Genomic DNA, 20,356 nt, shown 5'->3' on the forward strand with positions numbered 1-20,356 from the left:
GTTTATTAAAAAAATCACTTTTATGTTTTGTTTTAAAATCATCTATGAAGAAGGTCTATCGAGACAAGGTGTGAACCCTGAACCAAGTTGAATGGAAGAAACACGTCGGGATGAGGGGTCAACCAGTGACGGGTCTTCCCTGCCATGAAACATAAATAGATGTTGGAAAGAGTTTACCTATTCTAAACATAAGTGACATTCATCTACGTAATCCTATTTTTAGAACACTCAATTCCTCCCTTTCTATATTTTCTTTCATACCAATCCTATTTTTTCCTAATTTCCGTACACAATATTTTCCATTTAGAACATTGCTCATTTTACAAATTACTATAAAAAAACTTATCTTGCTCACTGTTTATATTGTCGTGAAAATTATTATATAACAGATGAATATGTATTCTTGTTTATTTATTTGAGAATTTCATTAGTTTTAAATGATGACTACGCATTTCTTAAGTCTGTATGGTTAAAAGTGTTGTTTGTTTTTGAAAGGTTCAAGATCAACATTCTTGGTTGTGTTTGTAATCTTATTTGATTGCTTTAGTGAACTCTTAGTAGTGTGCTGAGGACTAGATGTACCTTTTGGTTAAGAGTGAACCAATATACTTTTATTTGGTGTTATCTCTTTCTTTCCTACTCTGATATTTGTCATATAGAAACGGTTTTAACAAAATAAATTAATATAACTATTATTCAATTTATCCCATTATTTTATTAACTAAATCATTACTAGAAAATTATTAAATAGAAATCAATTTTAGAGAAAAAAATAATTAGTTGTTATATTGACTAAATTAAATATTATTTTATAGACCAAACAATTTATTGGTATCTAAATTAATTTTCGTTATTGATAAATAGTTTCTAAATTGGTATCTAATTATTTAGATTCTTGAGATGGTAGCTAATTAAATACCAATTTAGAAACTATTTATCAATTAGAAAAATTGATTTAGATACCAATAATTTTCTAATCACTAAAACAATATATAATTTAGTCAATATAGTAACTAATTATTTTTCTAAAATTAGTTTATATTTAAGTTCTTGTAGTGAATGTTTATTTTTTTTAAAATAAATTATTCATTTCTGTATAGTCTATATTTTAAAAAGTATATCCTAAAAATTTATTAAAGGATATGGATACCAGAGTTACAGAAGGATTCTAATTATCAGTTGTTTCTCTTTATAGAAAAGAATAATTGGGTGTCTTTTCTAATTATCAGTTATTTCTCTTTATAGAAGGGAATAACCTTTATTTTATCTTTGTGTGTTATGATTCTAGTATTTAATATTGATTATTTCCTTCTTTAGTTAAACCCTAGAATGAGTGTACTACTTGTATATATTCAGACCATTTGTTTTGATTTGAATAATAAGAAAAAAGAGATATTCATTCTCATATCCTTTGTCTTCAGTTTACTCTTTTGTTCATCTCTGTTCCCTTTTGTTCATCTCTGTTCTATTTTGTAATATGGTATCAGAGCTCTGACAGAGCTCTGCTTGCTACATTTATTCATGGGTAAAGTTGATGATCCCTCACAAGATCTTAATTCACCTTACCATGTTAGTTCATTAGATAATCTTTCCTTTCTTATTGTCCCTATTATTCTTGAGGGACCAAATTATCATCATTGGTCTCGTTTGTTTCAAATTAGCCTAATTTCAAAGAACAAAATAGGTTTCATTGATGGAACTATAGAAGCTCCCAATCGTACCAAATCATTGTTTCCAACATGGCAGAGAGCCAATATGTTGGTTGTTTCGTGGATTCTCAAGGCTGTTTCTCAATCCATCGCGCAGAGCATCATCTGTATGGACAATGCCTTTGACATATGGAATGATTTAAAGGAAAGGTTCTCACAAGGAGACATGATTCGTATTTATGATATCCAGGAGATGATTTCTTCTTTTAAACAAGGTGAGTTGACTGTTACAAACTATTTCACTCAGTTAAAAATTCTTTGGGATGAACTTGATCTTTTCCGCCCGCTATCCGCTTCTTCATGTGCCTCTAAATGCAATACTCTTGTAAATGTTTCTAAATATAAAACACAAGACCAGATTATCAAATTTCTAAGGGGGCTAAATGATAATTATTCGACTGTGAGAACTCAAATTTTATTGATGGACCCTTTGCCATCATTGAATAAAGTTTGCTCTCTTGTTACACAACAAGAGAGGCAAATATTTGGTGATCAATCCAAGGCAATGATTGCTACTAGCGAAGGAGGTTATAAAAACAATGCTACAACCTATGGCAGAGGTGCTGGATACGGAAGAGGAAGCAATGGAAGAGGATATACTTCCAAAATTTGTAGTCATTGTGGAAGGACAGGGCATACCATTGATACATGCTATAAAAAGCATGGCTTTCCACCTCATTTCAAGTTCAAAAATCAGAATCATGAAGGTTCAAAGTCAGAAATGGAGTCTCAACAAATTGGTTTTACTCCTGAGCAGTATCAAACATTGTTAGCTCTTTTACAACAGACCAAATCCAGTGGCAATGCTTCTAATCAAGTCTCTATTATTCCCTCCAATCCCTCCAATCAAACAGGTAATAATTTTATTTCTTCTTCTTTTAGTTCTTGGATTATTGATAGTGGTGCTACTGATCACATTTGTTCATCTTTAACTTATTTCACTTCATATCATCAAATTGATCCTATTTATGTCAAATTACCAAATGGAAATCAAGTCATTGCCAATTATTTTGGAAGTGTTTTTCTCAATCAAAACCATGTCATAGACAATGTTTTGTACATTCCTTGCTTCAATTTTAATCTTCTTTTCGTAGCAAAATTGATTGATAAACTATCTTGTGTTATATTACCTTTGACTCTAATGGTTGTCACATTCATGACAAAATAACAATGAAGATGATTGGAATCGCTAAGACGCAAGATAGACTTTATATACTCAGGATCCCATCTTACCAGAAATTTCAAATCAAACCCCTTGAATGTACACACACCATCAATACTATTAATGTCAGTGCTAGTGATCTAGAAACCCTTTGGCATTTTCGATTAGGTCATATTTCAAATAAATGTATTGATGTTATCAAGAATAAATTTCCTTTTGTTAAATATAACAAATCTTTTGTTTGTGATGTTTGTCATTTTGCAAAGCAAAAAAGACTTTCTTTTCCTATTAGTACATCTAAATCAAAAAAATGTTTTGATTTGATTCATGTAGATGTTTGGGGACCATACTCAATACCATCAATTCATGGTCATAAATATTTTTTGACCATAGTTGATGACTATTCGAGGTACACATGGATTTTTCTTTTGAAAAAAAAATCTGAAGTTGTTAAGGTTTTGGAAAATTTTGTTATTTTTGTTCAAACACAGTTTGAGACAACAATAAAAATAATAAGAAGTGATAATGGAACTGAATTTTTCATGACTAATTTTTTTGTCAATAAAGGAATAATACATCAAACATCATGTGTCAATACTCCACAACAAAATAGTATAGTTGAAAGGAAACGTGGTCATTTATTAGATGTAGCAAGAGCTCTTATGATACAATCTCATTTACCCAACATTTATTGGTCATATTCTGTGATACATGCTGCGCATATTATAAACATGCTTCCCACACCTGTTTTAAACTATTTTTCTCCTCATGAAATGCTTTTCAAAACTGATGCAAATTTTAATGGATTAAAGGTGTTTGGTTCTTTATGTTATGCTAGCACCTTGTCAACAAATAGAAGAAAATTTGATCCAAGAGCATCAAAATGTGTTTTTATTGGTTTTCAACGGGGGACAAAAGGATATATTTTGTTGAATATTCAATCAAGAGAAATTTTTGTGTCTATGGATGTTGTCTTTTATGAACATGTTTTTCCATACCAAAGGGTTCAAGATACTAGCAATGAAACTAACAATCCCGACGTTACTGATCAAATTTTGTTTGCTGAAGATCAATTTGTCTTAAGTCAGCCATCACAAGCCATTCTTGCACCTTGTGATAATACACCTTGTGATAATTTTGAAAATAGCAGTGATAATAATTGTGAGTCACAAATTGAGGTTTCAGAAGAAGATTGTTCCCATATAGACCAAAACCTCAATGAAAATCATGATATAGAACAAAGTTCTGAATCAGATCCATCTGTCCGAATGAGCACAAGAATAAAAAAATCACCTGAGTATTTAAAGGATTATCATTGTAATCTTAATGTTTCCAGTACATCTTCAAGCGTTAAATATCCTTTTTGAATTCTGTTTTGTCTTATAGCAATTTATCACCTTCTTACAAATCTTTTGTTATGTCTATTTCTTCACATGTTGAGCCAAACACTTATTCTGAAGCTGTGAAACATGACTGTTGGAGAAAAGCTATACAATGTGAGATATCTTCTTTAGAGTCAAATCAAACTTGGGAGACTGCTCTTCTGCCTCAGAACAAAGCTGCCATAGGTTGCAAATGGGTATTCAAAATAAAATATAAGGCTGATGGAACAATTGAAAGGTATAAAGCAAGGTTAGTGGCAAAGGGATATACACAAACAGAAGGCATTGACTACCTCAATACTTTCTCTCCAGTAGCAAAGATGACCACCATAAGGTTGCTTCTTTCTTTAGCTTCTATTTATAATTGGGAATTGAAACAATTAGACATAAACAATGCCTTTTTACATGGAGATTTGAAAGAAGATGTATACATGGTTGCTCCTCCTGGATTGACTTCTATTCCACCAGAAAAAGTTTGTAAACTAAAAAAGGCTTTATATGGCCTTAAACAAGCCAGCAGAGAATGGTTTGCCAAACTGTCATCATTTTTGCTTTCTATGGGATATACTCAATCTATGAATGATCATTCCTAGTTCATTAATTCTTCTGAAGGATCTTTTACAGCATTATTGGTATATGTGGATGATATAATATTAGTAGGAAATGATAAAGAAGAGATTGTTCGAATCAAACAAGCCTTGAATCAGACATTCAAGATTAAAGATCTTGGGAATTTAAGATACTTTCTTGGTCTAGAAGTAGCAAGAAGTAAGACAGGAATAATGGTAAATCAAAGGAAATATGCATTGGAATTATTAACCGATGCAGGTCTTTTAGCCTGCAAACCTGCACCCACTCCTATTGATAATCATGAGAAATTCTCTTCTACTGGAAGTATTCCTTTCACAGATATTCAAGCCTACAGAAGATTGATTGGAAGACTTATGTATCTCACTAATACCCGACCTGACATAACATTTTCTGTGCAACAACTTTCTCAATTTCTTGCTAAGCCTACAATTGTTCACTATAATGCAGCGATTAGAATTCTCAGATATATCAAAGGGGCTCCAAGTCTTGGTCTATTTTTCTCTTCCACTACTTATGTTCATCTTAAAGCCTTTTGTGATAGTGATTGGGGCACCTGCAGTGATTCAAGACAATCAGTGACTGGTTTTAGTGTGTATCTTGGGAATTCTCTCATATCTTGGAAATCAAAGAAGCAAGGAACAATATCAAAGAGTTCTTGTGAAGCTGAATACAGGGCAATGACCACTGTTACATGTGAAATTCAATGGCTAACTTATCTTCTTCAAGATTTCAAAGTTCCTTTTGAGCAACCATCTCTTTTATATTGTGACAATGACTCAACAAGATACATTGCAGCAAATCCAGTATTTCACGAGCGTACAAAACATACATATAGAAATAGATTGTCACGTGGTCAGAGAAAAATTAAAGAAGGGTCTCATCCATTTGCTTCCCATTTCCACCACAGAGCAACTGGCTGATATTTATACCAAAGCTTTAAGTCCTCAATCTTTTAAGAATATTTGTTCCAAGGTGGGTCTCATCAATATTTGCTCTCCAGCTTGTGGCGGGGTATTAAAGGATATGGATACCAGAGTTACAGAAGGATCCTAATATTAATTGGGAGTCCTTTCTAATTATCAGTTGTTTCTCTTTATAGAAAAGAATAATTGAGTGTCTTTTCTAATTATCAGTTATTTCTCTTTATAGAAGGGAATAACCTTTATTTTATCTTTGTGTGTTATGATTCTAGTATTTAATATTGATTATTTCCTTCTTTAGTTAAACCCTAGAATGAATGTACTACTTGTATATATTCAGACCATTTGTTTTGATTTGAATAATAAGAAAAAAGAGATATTCATTCTCATATCCTTTGTCTTCAGTTTACTCTTTTGTTCATCTCTGTTCCCTTTTGTTCATCTATGTTCTATTTTGTAATAAAATTTAATAAAAATGTGTTTTCAAATTACAAATTGAATATATAAAAACATAAAAATATCAAAATATAAATTACTAAAAGTAACATTTATCTTTTAATAAATTAACCTAAATCATTTTTTTTTACATTTTTACAATGAATTACTTTTAGTTTTCTAAAGATTATTTTGGTTTTTTTTTATTTTTTTAAGATCTTTTTGGTTTTCTTTAACAATTAAATATTTCCATTTTTCATAATAATTAAAATTTACACGGAGGCACGCGCAGACATAATGGAAGTACTACTACAGTGTTGTTTAAACATCACAGGCCATTAATAGACCACTAGGATGTTATAGTGTTACAAATCAAGAACTCAATAACAACACATATTCTTATTTATTTAAATTGAGAAGTTAGATTTGTAAATGAAAAAATGAATTTTATTTATTACAATAATAGTAAGTGCATGATATTCACATTTTTGGGTGGTAAGTGTGAACTATGAACCATGCTTCAATGTTTCAATTTTCAAAACATTCCAATGAGAATGGAAGAAAGACGTTGGGGTGAGGGGTCTTCCCTGCCATGATACATGCACAGTGCATGAGAAACACATGGCAATGCACCCAAAACTTCATCTCTCTCAAAACCTTATATAATATTCTTCTACTACCACTATCTCAAAACCCTACATTTCTCTTTTAATCATGACTACATTTCACTCTCAAAATCCAATCATTCTTTTATGCTTGTTTTGCGGAATTATGTTCAACAATGGCCTCTGCAACTTCAATATTCACTGCAATCAACAAGACATGCATGCTCTCTTAAACTTAAGACAAGGAATCACAGATCCATCATGTGTCCTTTCTTCATGGTCCACTAAACTAGATTGTTGCAAATGGAAAGGAGTCATGTGTAACAACATCACAAGTAGAGTTACTGGAATCAGTCTTCCGTGTTCTACAACTATTTCATCTAACAGGGACGAACAAGATAAATCACATTGCCTTACAGGTTCCATTCACCTATCTTTGTTGTTAATGGAATTGGAATTTTTAGATTACTTGGATTTGACAAACAATGACTTCTTAGCATTGCAATTTGATTATGAGCATAAACATAATTGTCATAGTCTATCCATACCTACTTTTCCTCGTCAGTGTGTCAACTCGTCAACTCTTGGTCATCTTGATTTATCATCTAACTCGAATCTTGCTATCAACAACCTTCAATGGCTTCCCTACATTTCCTCCTTGGAATATCTTGACCTTTATGATATTGATCTTAGCAAGGAAACTAATTGGCTTCAATTAGTGACTATGCTTCCATCACTTTCATTCCTCGAAATGGGTTTGTGTCAACTTAAAGACTTGAGTTGGTCTCTTCACTATGCTAATTTTACTGCACTCAAAGTTCTTCATCTTTCTGGAAACAAATTTAAGTCAGAGTTACCTAAGTGGCTATTCAATCTTAGTTCCGGTATCTATGATTTAGACCTTAGCTTAGATTCTTTAATAGGACATCTACCCAATGCGTTGTTAAATCTTCGAGAACTGGAAATCTTGAACTTGTTTGGCAATCACTTTGATGGACCCATACCAGATTGGTTAGGTGAATTCGAACATTTAAAATATCTTGATCTTGGAATAAACAAGTTTTCTGGATCTATTCCCGTGAATTTGGGAAATCTATCTTCCTTAATCACCTTGGATGTTACCATAAATCCATTGACAGGAGTTGTGTCTGAGAAAACTTTAGCCAAATTGTCAAAATTAAAGAATTTGAATATTTACTCAACATCATCGTTAATCCTTGATTTTGACTCCCATTGGATTCCACCCTTTCAACTTGAAGAATTACTTCTCAGGTTTTCAAATCCCAACCTTCCTGCGTGGTTATATACTCAACGATCTATTGAAAGTTTAACTATTTGGGAATCATCATTTGAGGCTCCAAACAAATTCTGGAATTTTGTATCAAGAATGAATGAAGTCAGATTAGGAGGTAATTTGATAGACGGGAACATGTCAAACGTGTTGTTGAACTCTACAGTGATTGATCTGTCATCGAATGGTTTGAAAGGTTGTTTGCCTCAATTATCACCAAACGTGGTCATTGCCTTGTTATCAGATAATTCATTATCAGGAGACTTAGCTCCCCTCTTATGTGATCATAAGATGTTGAATGGGAAAAACAATTTGTTGTTCTTGGACATATCACAAAATCATTTATCTGGAGGACTTACAAATTGTTGGAAGAATTGGAAATCTTTGGTTGTTATTCACTTAGGAAGCAATAATCTATCAGGCAAGATACCCTCATCAATGGGCTTTCTATCTAACCTCACCTCACTCTATTTGAATGACAATAAGCTAAATGGAGAGATTCATCCCTCATTGCAAAGTTGTCACTCTCTATTGGTCTTTAATGTTCGCAATAATCACTTATCGGGAAACATAGATTGGATACCTCACAGTGTAATGGCTCTCCAATTAAGGTCCAATCATTTTAGTGGTAAAATCCCTCCACAAATATGCCAAATGTATTCCCTCATTATATTGGATATTGCACATAATGCAATCTCCGGTTATATACCCACTTGTCTTCATAATGTCAAAACCCTACTTTTCAACAATGTTCCACACAACAAACTTTCTTTTTCCTTTCATACATCTGGTAAGGTTTACGTCTATGAAGATGAAACTCTTGAATTGGTTACTAAAGGTCAAGTATTAAAATATAAAGAAAACCTACACTTTATGACCTTAATTGATATGTCAAGTAACAATTTGTCCGGAACAATACCTCCACAAATGTGTAGTCTCATTGGATTGTGTTCCTTGAACTTATCCAACAATAATTTATCAGGAAAAATACCAGATGAGATAGGAAACATGAGAAACTTAGAGTCTCTTGACTTTTCAAGAAACCAACTTGAAGGTGAAATTCCTCAAAGCTTATCCAATTTGTTCTTTTTGAGTTATTTGAATATTTCATTCAACAATTTGAGAGGAAAAATACCATCAGGCCCACAACTTCAGGGATTTACTACTTTAAGTTATATGGGCAACAATGATCTTTCTGGACCCCCACTTACCAAAATGTTCTTTCAAGATGATAAACATAAAGACAAAAAGCTTTTTGGGGAAGATGGAAATTATTCTGAATTTTGGCTATGGTTTTACATCGGAATAGAATCTGGATTTGTGATGAGCTTTTTGGGAGTTTGTTATGTCATATTCTTCAACAAAAAACTGAGACATGCTTACTTCAAGTTTCTTTATGACTGGAGAGATCGACTTCATGTTACGGTGGTTGTCAAGATGAATCCCTCCCGTTAAGCTCAAACAGGTTGCATACCCATACTGGTAAGTGAAAACCTTTTATTTAAAATATCACTTTAGTTTGTCTTTACATACTCTTTCTTTCATAATTACTAAGATATACTTTAATTCTTTAACTTTTATCTTTTAAAAATGCTTTTGTCATGGTTTAGTTATTTATTCTAATAAAAATGCTTTTGTTATCTTATATTTTAGGCCTTTCTCATTCTTCAAAAGGGAATAAGTCATCAAACGTAGAAGAAGAAGACGTGATGGTGTAATTCGTATGATAAAACTGCAAGTAATGTCAGTAGTGATGAACTTAATACTTTATTATTAATAGTTGGTGTATTTTGTTTTTTCTTTTTAATGTTGGTCATGGTTTTCTATTTTATCTTTTCTTTTTCATTTATTCTGTATTATGCAAAGAATGTTGATCTTTGTAGCATTTAATAAGTAAGACGAGTCAAAGTTGTATCTTTTATATAGCAAAAGTTATCATTCCACATTAACTTTGCACTAAATATTGTTGGCAATTTCAATAATTTTTCAAAAAACATAATAATATAGATCATCATCGATGAAATATATTATTTGATCAAAGAACGGGTACTCTACGTCATTTCAATTAATTTTTATTCTTTTATTAATTGGAATTTTTGTCATTCAATAATTAGTATGTAGTAAAATAGTTTTTTATTTTAGTTAGTAGTGATTTTTAAAATGTTCCTAGAAAGTAACGTGATAGTATTAGGGTTGGGGTTAGATTCTCTTTAGAAAAACTAGTTAAAAAGTTAGTTTCTACTTGATAAGTTAAGTAAAGTTCTAAACTACGTTCTAAGCTTATCAATTGGTTTATTTGAAGGGTATTTGATAAAGTAAATGAAAAATTAATTTAGTTGGTACATGTAAATTTATATAAAATAACACAACTATAATTAAGTTTTATTATATTAATAAAATTTGTATTCTTTTGACAAAAATATATTATTATATAATTATAATCATAATTTTTAAAATAATTATTTTTGTTGAATGTTTTAGTACCGCTATTTATTTATTTTAGAAGTTGTATAGGCATTTTCTATTTGGAGAAGTCATCTTATTTAAATGAGTTAATGTAATTAGTATTAATTAAATTTATTTTTTTATTTCTTATTTAATTTGAACTACTGTTACTGAATTTATCTTTTGCAATTATTATATAATAAAATATTATTTACTTCAACTTAAAATGTTAAGTTTTTTTTTAATTAAAGTCTCCATGGGAAAAAACGCATTTGGTTAAAACTATATCCGCTCATAAAACTCGTGGGTGAAATAGATCAGTTTGCACATGCAAAGATACATTAAAAATTTTAGTATCTATTTGAATACAAACAACTTACTCAACTCGTTAAACAATGTGCAACTGAGAGAAGCAAGAGACATTGAATTAAGCTTCGTGATGCACCTCACGAAGTAAAACATGTTTAACTCATGGGTTGTGCGAGTTGTCATTACTTACTTAGGGTGATAACGCAAACTTACTCCTCCTCGTGTTATGGTCTGCCTCGTGTAAAAAATGCGCGGGTTCTTTTTTCTGACTCGTCTCACATAAGAAATAATTGACAAATTTGTGGATCAGTCCGTATAATTTTTTTTTTTAAATTAAAATTTTATTAATTATAAAAAAAAACTTATTTTTATTGTTGAAAATTAAAATTGTATTCCTATTTCAATTTATTTAATTAAGATAAAAATATGAATTCAAGTATATTATTTACATGTATGTTAATTTTGTTGTTTTTGCTTGACTTGTGCGTTTGGTTAAAAAATTGAGATAGACTCATCCAATAATGACCGGTACACAACATTAAATATTGGTGGCAATTTTAATAATTTTTCAAAAAATAATAATATAAAGCATCATCTCCACGAAATATATTATTTAATCAAACAACGACATTTTTTATTAAAAAGAATAGTGAAGCACCATGGCAAAAAAACTTGTTTACGTCAACCTAATTTTTATTATTTAAGAATCACTATAAAATTATTAAATTAATATTAATTTTAGAAAATAAATAATTAGTTATTATATTAATTAAAAATTATAAATAATATTAATATATATAATAATAGTTGTTAACCAAAACATTGGTAGTTAATTAAATACTAATTTAAAAATTATTTATTAATAATAAAAATTATTTTAAATATTAATATTTTTTTAATTTTTAAAATATTATTTAATTTAATTAATATAATAACTAGTTATTTTTTATTTTTAAAATTAATTTTTATTTTTAAAATTAATTTTTATTTAATAATTTCCTTGTAATGAATTTTATCATTTTATTTTATGATTAGTATGTAGTAAAATAGTTTTTTTTATTTTAGTTAGTAGTGATTTTTAAAGTGTTCGTAGAAAGTAAAGTGATAGTACTAGGGTTGGTGTTAGATTCTCTTTAGAAAAACTAGTTAATAAGTTAGTTTCTACTTTATAAGTTAAGCAAGCTTCTAAATTGTACGTTCTAAGCTTATAAATTAGTTTACTTTAATGATATTTGATAAAGTAGATGATAACCTAAATTAGTACACGTAAAATAACATAAAATAATATAACTATATAAGTTTTATTATATTAATGAAATTTGTATTCTTTTTAACAAAAATATGTTATTATGTACTTATAATCATAATTTTTAAAATAATTATTTATATTAAACTTTTTAGTACCTCTATTTTTTTAAAGTTGTATGGGCTTTTTTATTTGTACAAGTCATCTTATTCAAATGAGTTAATGCAATTAGTATTAATCTAATTTTTTTTATTTCTTAATTTGAACTACTGTTACATTGAATTTATCTTTTGCAATTTTATTTTTCATATAATATCATATAATAAAATACAGTATTCACATCGAATTAAAATGTTAAGTCTATTTTCAATTATACTACATAAAAAAATTAAAAAGCAATCCAACAAATACTAAAAATAATTTAATAATTAATTATCTTTATAAAATTGAAATGAGTATCAAAAAGAAATTAAGAACATTAAAATTATGTATTATAATATAAGGGTAATAATGAAAGAAAATTAAATAAGTTACAAGTTACAAACTAATCGTAATAAATTATAGTTTATAAACTAGAAACTTCTAAAATAAACTATTTTTGACTACATACCAAATACTTTTTTCTTGGTGAAAGTAGTTTATAAGCTAGTTAAATGTTAGTAACTTGTCTATTATATTTTATGACCCAGCTTATAACACTATAAGAAAATTATTGAAGTTACTATTTGACTAAACTACAAATCATTTTATAAATTAAAAAAGTTATTGATATCTAAAATAGTTTTTATTATTAAAAGAATTTCTAAAATGGTTTCTAAATTGGTATTTAACCATTAGCTACTAAGATTTTAGTTACTTACTACTTTATATTCTAAATTAGTCTTTATTAATCTTTTAAAGACTAATTTATAATCTAAAATATTAGTAGATAAAACTTAGATAGCTAATTTAGATACTAATTTAGAAATTATTTTAGTTTTTTTTTATAATAGAAATTACTTTAAATATGAATAATTTTTTAGTCTCTAAATTAGTATCTAATTTAGTCAATATAGTGACTAGTTATTTTTTGTCTCTAAATTTAATCACTGTTTAATGATTTTCTTGTAGTGTAATGGGGAATATCCTTTACCCTAATTTTGTCGCAAAATCCACCACTTCTTAAGTTTTTTTTTCGATAATAGAGTTAGAAGTTAGAGTTGTTGGTGATTAAGGAGGGTGTTGTTGATCCAAATCATTTTTTTCATGTGCAAGGTAAGGACGGTACAATATGCATGTAGGAGGAAGAGAAACTCGTCCACACTACCTTGCGACCAATAGAGAATGGACACTACTAGCTTTGCATCGAAATTAGACATATTAAAATTACACTTAGTTTGTGTATATTATTTTGACCCCCTAAATTTATTGGTCTAGATCCACAAGTAGATCTTACCAAGAACACTCTTAATCACCAAATATATTACGTGCTTTGGAACTTGATATTCTTGTTATAGTTTTGTTTTAGAAAGATGTTTTGGGGGTTAAAGAAAGAAATCATATATAACAATTATTGGATTTGACTACCAAGCGACGTGAAACTGCTTGATATAGTAGAACAAGTTCCATTGTCGAGAGTTAACATGTAAGAGTGACCTAAAATCTTCTAATATTTTGTCTTCAAAGACGATGTTAATGTTCCAATCTCGTCCGCTTAAAATAACATTGTTAAAGACAATCACCATATTTAATGTATTGTTTGCATTTGATCTTGATGCTTGCATCATATTTTTATCATTAAAAAGTGTCTTGGTGGATTAAAAGAGGAGAAACTACCAATAACCTCAATTTTTAAGTGATTTGATACTTTCGGACATATCGAACAAGCAACTCATTTGAGGTCTAACTGGTACGAATGACTAGATCCTTCATTTTTCTCCCCATAGAGGTGTAGTTGCACTCATATGGATATGGTTGCGTTCACATGAGTGGGAGAGACACATTAATATAGAAAATTATATCAAATAGAGGTGTTTATTTAGTAAGATAACCCGAAGACCCAATTCAACCCAAACAAAATGAATTGAGTTTCTTTATGATGGGGTCAAATCCAATACAACACAATCTAACTCAATCTCTTACGAGTTGGGTCTTGGATTCAACATATGAAACTTATCATCCAATCCACCCTGACCAAAATTATTAAATAATATTAATATTCATAAAATAAAGTAATATATTTATTATTTAATTTACCCTATCATTTTATTAACTAATGTGTATTTTTTTGAAATATTAAATTATTAAAATATTAAATAGTGTAGTCTATTTTTAAAAAAAACTTATTCTAAAAAATTTAACAAAAAAATGTTTCCGAATTATAAATTTTAACAAGATCAAAATTCAAAATATGTGACTTAATTTACCTATCATTGTTCAATTTAATAAGGGTTGGTTAAGTCATATGTCTTATTTGCATATTAATTATTTATATAGTTAGTGAACGTGTCTTACTTGCATATATTTTTGTCCAATTAGTATAGGTAGATAAACTCGTATGTTATATTATATATAAAGAATTGCATTAAAGATTTTCCCATAAGGTTATGGTTGATTTCACATGAGTGTGGGAGATGTAGTACTAGAAAATATTGTCTTGAGGTTCAATCATAGATGTGTGAGTTTGTCTAAAAGGATGTGAAAGACATGATATTGTAGAAAATTATATTAGAGATTTATCCATTGGGTTATGTCTGACCTCACATGGATGTGTGAGATGCATTAATATAGAAAACTGCATAAAAAAAATCTCACTTGGTTGTTACTACATCTACATGAGTGTTAGAGGTGTGCTAATAGAGAAAATTGCAATAAAAGTTTCTCCACAAAGGTGTAATCACAATCACAAGTGTGTGGCAGGTGCAAGTGGTACACTAGAAGATAAAATTGCATAAAAATAATAGAAGTTTGATCCTCTCTACATGACTGTAAGATGAACATTAGTAAAGAAAATTACATCAAATATCTGTCCTTAGGGTTGTGGGTGAGAACACATAGGTGTGGAGAATTGTTGCTTGATAAATGATTTAGAAGAGAGCTATTATTATCTTGTTGTAGGTTTAAGCTCCACATATAAGACTCCAAATGTTTTTATTGAAAATAAATTTCTTTGATCATGTTCTCAATAAACAAAATCTTTGATCTTTATGACTCAAGTAATGGATAGTAAAGAAGAATTATTTAAACTCTAATAAAAAACATGCAATAATTAAATAAAAACTCACTTACACATGATCTTTCGATACTCAAATTAATAAATAATTTATTATATTATATCATTGGACGTTAGAGTAATTTAAGAACTAAAACAAAGATTCTTATAAAAAAGGTTAGATTAAATCAAACAAATGGAATGATTTAAGAATTGAAATTGCATTACTTAATTTATTTAGGTTGGACATCAAAATGATTTAAGAATAAATCATGCTACTTATAACTAAAAGTAATGTGATTTAAGAATTAAAATTGTGTTGATAAGATTATTTAGACTACATGCTGGAATGATTTTAAGAATCGAAGTTACACCACTTATTGAATTAATCAGACAAATAAAGCAATTTAAGAGTAAAAATCATGTCGTTTAGTTTATTTATTTTGGATGTCTGAACTATTTAAGAATCAAAATCCACCACTTATAACCAAAGTCAGAGTGATTGATTAAGCAAACGAAAGTGATGTAAGAATTGAAATCACATCATTTAGTTTATTGAGAGAAGACCTCATGTTGATAGATGTTGACATTATCTTATCTCCAAATTACATTAATTTCTAAAAATACACAACCTTTCAATCTCAACTGAAATGTGCTTTGATCCCTCATGAGAATATTCCTTTATGTTACGGAAAAATGAAATTGAAAAAAATTTAAAAGATGAAAGATTAAATTAATTTTTTTTAAATATAAATAAAAGATCAAAATAAATAAATAAAAGTGCTTTATTTTTTCTTCTATTCTAGTGTCTAGATATTTGAATTTGTTTTGGCTCCGAAAACACACTGGTTACACCTAAACGCACGATGAACATTTGAATCCCCAATTCAGCATTGCAGCGTGAAGCCAAGATGGGGCATCAATACCACCAAGCAACAGATGGGCTTTTGAACCTTTTCACAAAGGCCAATCACGATCTCTCTACAGTTCACCATCGCCTCGAAAAGGAGTTTCTGCAGGTTTACCCTGAAAATGTAAGCACAACACCCCATCACTCTTTTCACTGTTTTCTGTGTACCATCATTCATATTTCTTCGATTCCTTGCTAAAACCAATCATGGGCACCTCTAAGTTCGTACCTTTATGCTTAAAACTGAATTGGGTTTTGCAGGCTAACCCTATGAAACTGGTTTCTAGAATAAAGAAGGTTCAGGAAGATATAGCAACCTTGAAGGGACAGTGCCATGAGCTTCTGGCTGCTAAGCAGGTACTTTACTGTTAATTATTCTGCATTCTGGTGGGTTCTATTGATTTGATTGATAGTGATACCTTAGATTTTAGATTGTGATCGCTGTTGCAGTTGCGGTGACTCCAAAAATCTTGACATGTGGCCAACATTGCTGTTGCGTACTTTTTATTAAAACCATACTTGTATCGATGTGTGCTTATAAAGATGAACAACACCTTTGTTTTGAATTTGATGTTGGTTTGGTTGTTCACTTGTGCAGGATTTGATTGATCAGGCTCAGAGAATTCTGGTGGAGAACAGGAATTTGGTGCAGCGAATGCAACCAGCCTTGGGCATCTCCTCCACTGGTGAAGATGATGCTGCATTCACTAACTTCAAACAGGTAATTGTGAATGTGTGTGCCTTTTTGTTTTTTTGTTTTAATTGATTTTTTAAGTTGGTCCCTCAATTTAAATAAAAACTAATGAAATTGTGTGTGAGGGACTTGGTGTGTATCTTTTTTAATTGATTTTTTTTTAAGTTAGTCTGTCAGTGTTTTTATGCAGATAAAATAATGAAAATGTGAGCGAGTGTGTTTCCTTTTCCTTTTTTTAAAGTTAGTTCTTCAGTGTCTTTAGAAATTTCGTATATTGGATGTCCATTTTTCTCATGAATTACTAAGAAGTGCATAATGGTTCACGTAGACTCTCAAGAGGAGTTTTAGCTGTTCAAAGGATTAAGTATCTGCGCTAGGTCTTGATTTCATAAGGGAATAAAAAGTTATAGTTCAAAAAAGAAAGTGTAGTATCTTCCATTTTAAGGTATCAAAGTGGAGCATGATGGTAATTTATGCATGTATATCTATGTTATTCTCAATGGTTGTCTATTTTCCAAATGGTGTTTTCAAGTGTTTACATTGTTTGCCAGCAAGCAACCAAGATAAATCAAATTAGGGGCTTTGCTTTTAAATTTTACCCAACCAAAGGTGTCCTTGGGTAGCTTCCATGTTGCTTTGCCTACATAACCAAGTTTATTTTTGGTTGAGTTGGTGGAACGTGAGAACATAGAAAATGGAGGATAGAGCAAAACAATTTCAACTGAATTTATGACTCAAAGTGGAAAAGAATACATTCTCATTCTGTTTACGTTTTCTTGCATTTCTGTCATACCATTTCATCCAAAATTTTGTATGTCATTAGTTTTCACCTAGACAGTCAAGCAGAAACTAAGTGCAGTTGCAATGATTTTTACCCAATTTTAACTGATTATGCAGGTAATTGAAGAATGGACAGCTCAAGTAAGATCCAAAACAGGTTAGGAGTTTGAAGGATTTATTATCTTGGCAGTTTTCCATACATCAAATTTAACAACCTTATTTAATGGATGTGTCATTGTTCATGTAGTTGCAAAATTTACCGGATGCCAATGTATTGGTTTTAATTAAATATATTTTATTCAAGATCTTTTGGTCTTTTGAAAGAGGATAATATGTTGTGATCTGGATCAGTTCCACTATCTTAGAAGTGGGGATTGATGTGGTAAGGAAAGGGGAATGGAGTTGAATAGACATCAATTGGGAGAGTGAAATGACAAAAAAAAGGGGGAGAACGAGCTTGGGTTAGAGTGTATTGTTGAGTCTCAACTACCACTTCAGGATCAAGGCTTGTGTTGTGAGACAGTTGTTTTTTAGCCTTGGAAGGGACAGCTTGGCCTTGTTGTAGTGGAACAACTGCATATAGCACTAGACGAAGAGTGATGGATTGAAGAACAATATGGAATATTATTCTCAATAAATCAGACTAGGCACATGAACAAAATTGTCATGAGCTAGTTTTTGCAGAAACTTGAGCTGTTAGCTGTTAACCGAAGTTCATGATTGGTTTTATACCTAACATTTCCTCACATGCACGAGACCTTCAAACTTGAAGCATGGATAATGCACAAGCTCACTGTACCTTGAGCCGAAGTTCAACTTTTATATTTAGAAAAACAGGGCCAATGTCAAGAACTAATTCTCCCAAAAGCTTAAGCTATATTAGGTGAAGGGTTTTTATTATTTTTATATCTAATAACAATGAACAAGCTCATAAGTTATTTCTTCCTATAAGTGTAGTGAGGAACCCCTCAAACCTAAATACAATGTTTTTCCTTTCCTGATCTATACAACGGAGTCATGCAGCTACTGGTGTATTTATACTTCCGAGTGAGCCTGCTATAGTGCCTCAAAGTTCCTATTTGTACCATGGTACTAATATTTTCATAGTTGAGATGTTAACACAGTTATTACTGTTTTCATCTCATTTCTACTGACTCATTTTGTTGCACTTGTTTTAGTGCCTCAACGTGAAAAAATCACATGCCCACAATGATGCAGCTCTTATTTATTTCCCTTGAAATTGAATATTTATATTATAAAGTAGATTTAGGCTTAAGTCATCCCCACAAAATTAGTCAAAAATTAGTATGTAAGGTAAGTTTTGCACTTATTTATACACTATAACATAATATGGTTCACCAAATTTGGTTAGAAAAGACTCAAATACCTTACTTAAAAGTAGGGTTTTCCCCCACTTGTACCTCCTATCTCTTTTGCTTAAGTCCTTTTTCCCCATTTGAGACTATTGTGGGCTTTCTTGAATGAATTTGTTGATAACCAATTAGAGGAAAAAGGGAAATTAGCTCTCTAAAAGTTAAAATTAAGTTGTTAAAAAGCATCTTTCAGTGAAGTTAATATGAAAAAACTTCTATAAGTTTATGCCTAAGTTAATTTTCATTTATGAAAAAATCATTTAATTTTTTACTTATTTTTTTTTCTTCTGTAAGGACTTAGTGGAAAAACATGTCTTGGTAGACCCTTTGTCTTGATTGCTTGCGTAATTTATTTAGATTATGCCTCTGCCATTGATGTGCCTATAAAATAGGCAGGCAGTGGCTGTGGTTAAATGTCTTATGATGCCTAATTAGGTGTAGAGTACATCAATGAAGGTATGGTTTGTTTCAGTGTTTTGTCCACAGTGGCATTGTAGGGAAGGACTCTATCCAAGCATTTGGGACGAGTATTGTCAAATCTGGTTTATCATACTGGTTGATCTTAGATAGTTACCATGCATGACACTGCAAGAATTCAAAAATGGTTAATATGATCTTAGGTTATTACCTTTTGTACACTGCTAGAATTGTGGAAAAAATGAATGAATTTCTGTGAATGTGTTGAATGCAGGGAATGAGACACACGAGGCTGATTCTGGAGATATCAACAAACTGCTGTTCTCAACTATAGTTCAAAGTAATTGATCTGCTATCCAAAGAATAACAGTGTAGACTTGTAAAGTAGCATGCTTCTAACTGGTTTCTTAAGTCATACTGACATTAAAACATACTTGGAATGTATTATTTTAATTTTTTACTTTCTTTACAAGGAATTACTTCCTTTAGTCCTTTCTAAAGTTTATTTTGTTTTTCTTAGTATTTTAAAGATTCTTTTTGTTTTGTTTATTTTATTTTATTTAACAACTACATTATTTAATTGACTGTTTATGAAGGATGTTGCAATACATCTGAAGTTATGAATACATAATCTACAACTTAAATAACTAATTAAATACTTTCACTTTTCATAATAACTAATCCATATATATACACTATAATTAATAGTACCAGTAGTTTTTCTTACATTATTAATTAATCATAAATATCTACTAATATATTTTTTAAAATCATTATCGTAAAATTTAATGTATATAATAACTTATAATTGGATGATTATATAAATTTACTTCAGATATCCTGTGCATAAATATTTTTTAGAAAAAAGTAGTAGGAGAGAAATTTTATAAATTAATT

The 20,356-nt window shown here is 30.1% G+C and overlaps 2 protein-coding genes across 2 annotated transcripts; both read left to right on the forward strand.

The window, feature by feature from the left end:
* Positions 1–1,521: 1,521 nt before the first annotated feature.
* On the forward strand, positions 1,522–9,550 carry LOC137815352 (receptor-like protein EIX2). The gene is made up of 2 exons (XM_068618496.1): positions 1,522–2,416; positions 7,269–9,550. Exons 1-2 carry the CDS (start codon positions 1,522–1,524, stop codon positions 9,548–9,550), a joined length of 3,177 nt encoding a protein of 1,058 aa, XP_068474597.1.
* A 6,520-nt stretch (positions 9,551–16,070) lies between these two features.
* On the forward strand, positions 16,071–19,959 carry LOC137816688 (uncharacterized). Its single transcript, XM_068619941.1, has 5 exons — positions 16,071–16,319; positions 16,457–16,552; positions 16,794–16,916; positions 17,787–17,826; positions 19,734–19,959. Exons 1-5 carry the CDS (start codon positions 16,197–16,199, stop codon positions 19,805–19,807), a joined length of 456 nt encoding a protein of 151 aa, XP_068476042.1. The 5' UTR covers positions 16,071–16,196; the 3' UTR covers positions 19,808–19,959.
* The last annotated feature ends 397 nt before the right edge of the window (positions 19,960–20,356 follow it).

Source organism: Phaseolus vulgaris, chromosome 1 (genome assembly GCF_000499845.2).
Source record: "Phaseolus vulgaris cultivar G19833 chromosome 1, P. vulgaris v2.0, whole genome shotgun sequence".
In the NCBI taxonomy this organism is placed as follows: domain Eukaryota; kingdom Viridiplantae; phylum Streptophyta; class Magnoliopsida; order Fabales; family Fabaceae; genus Phaseolus; species Phaseolus vulgaris.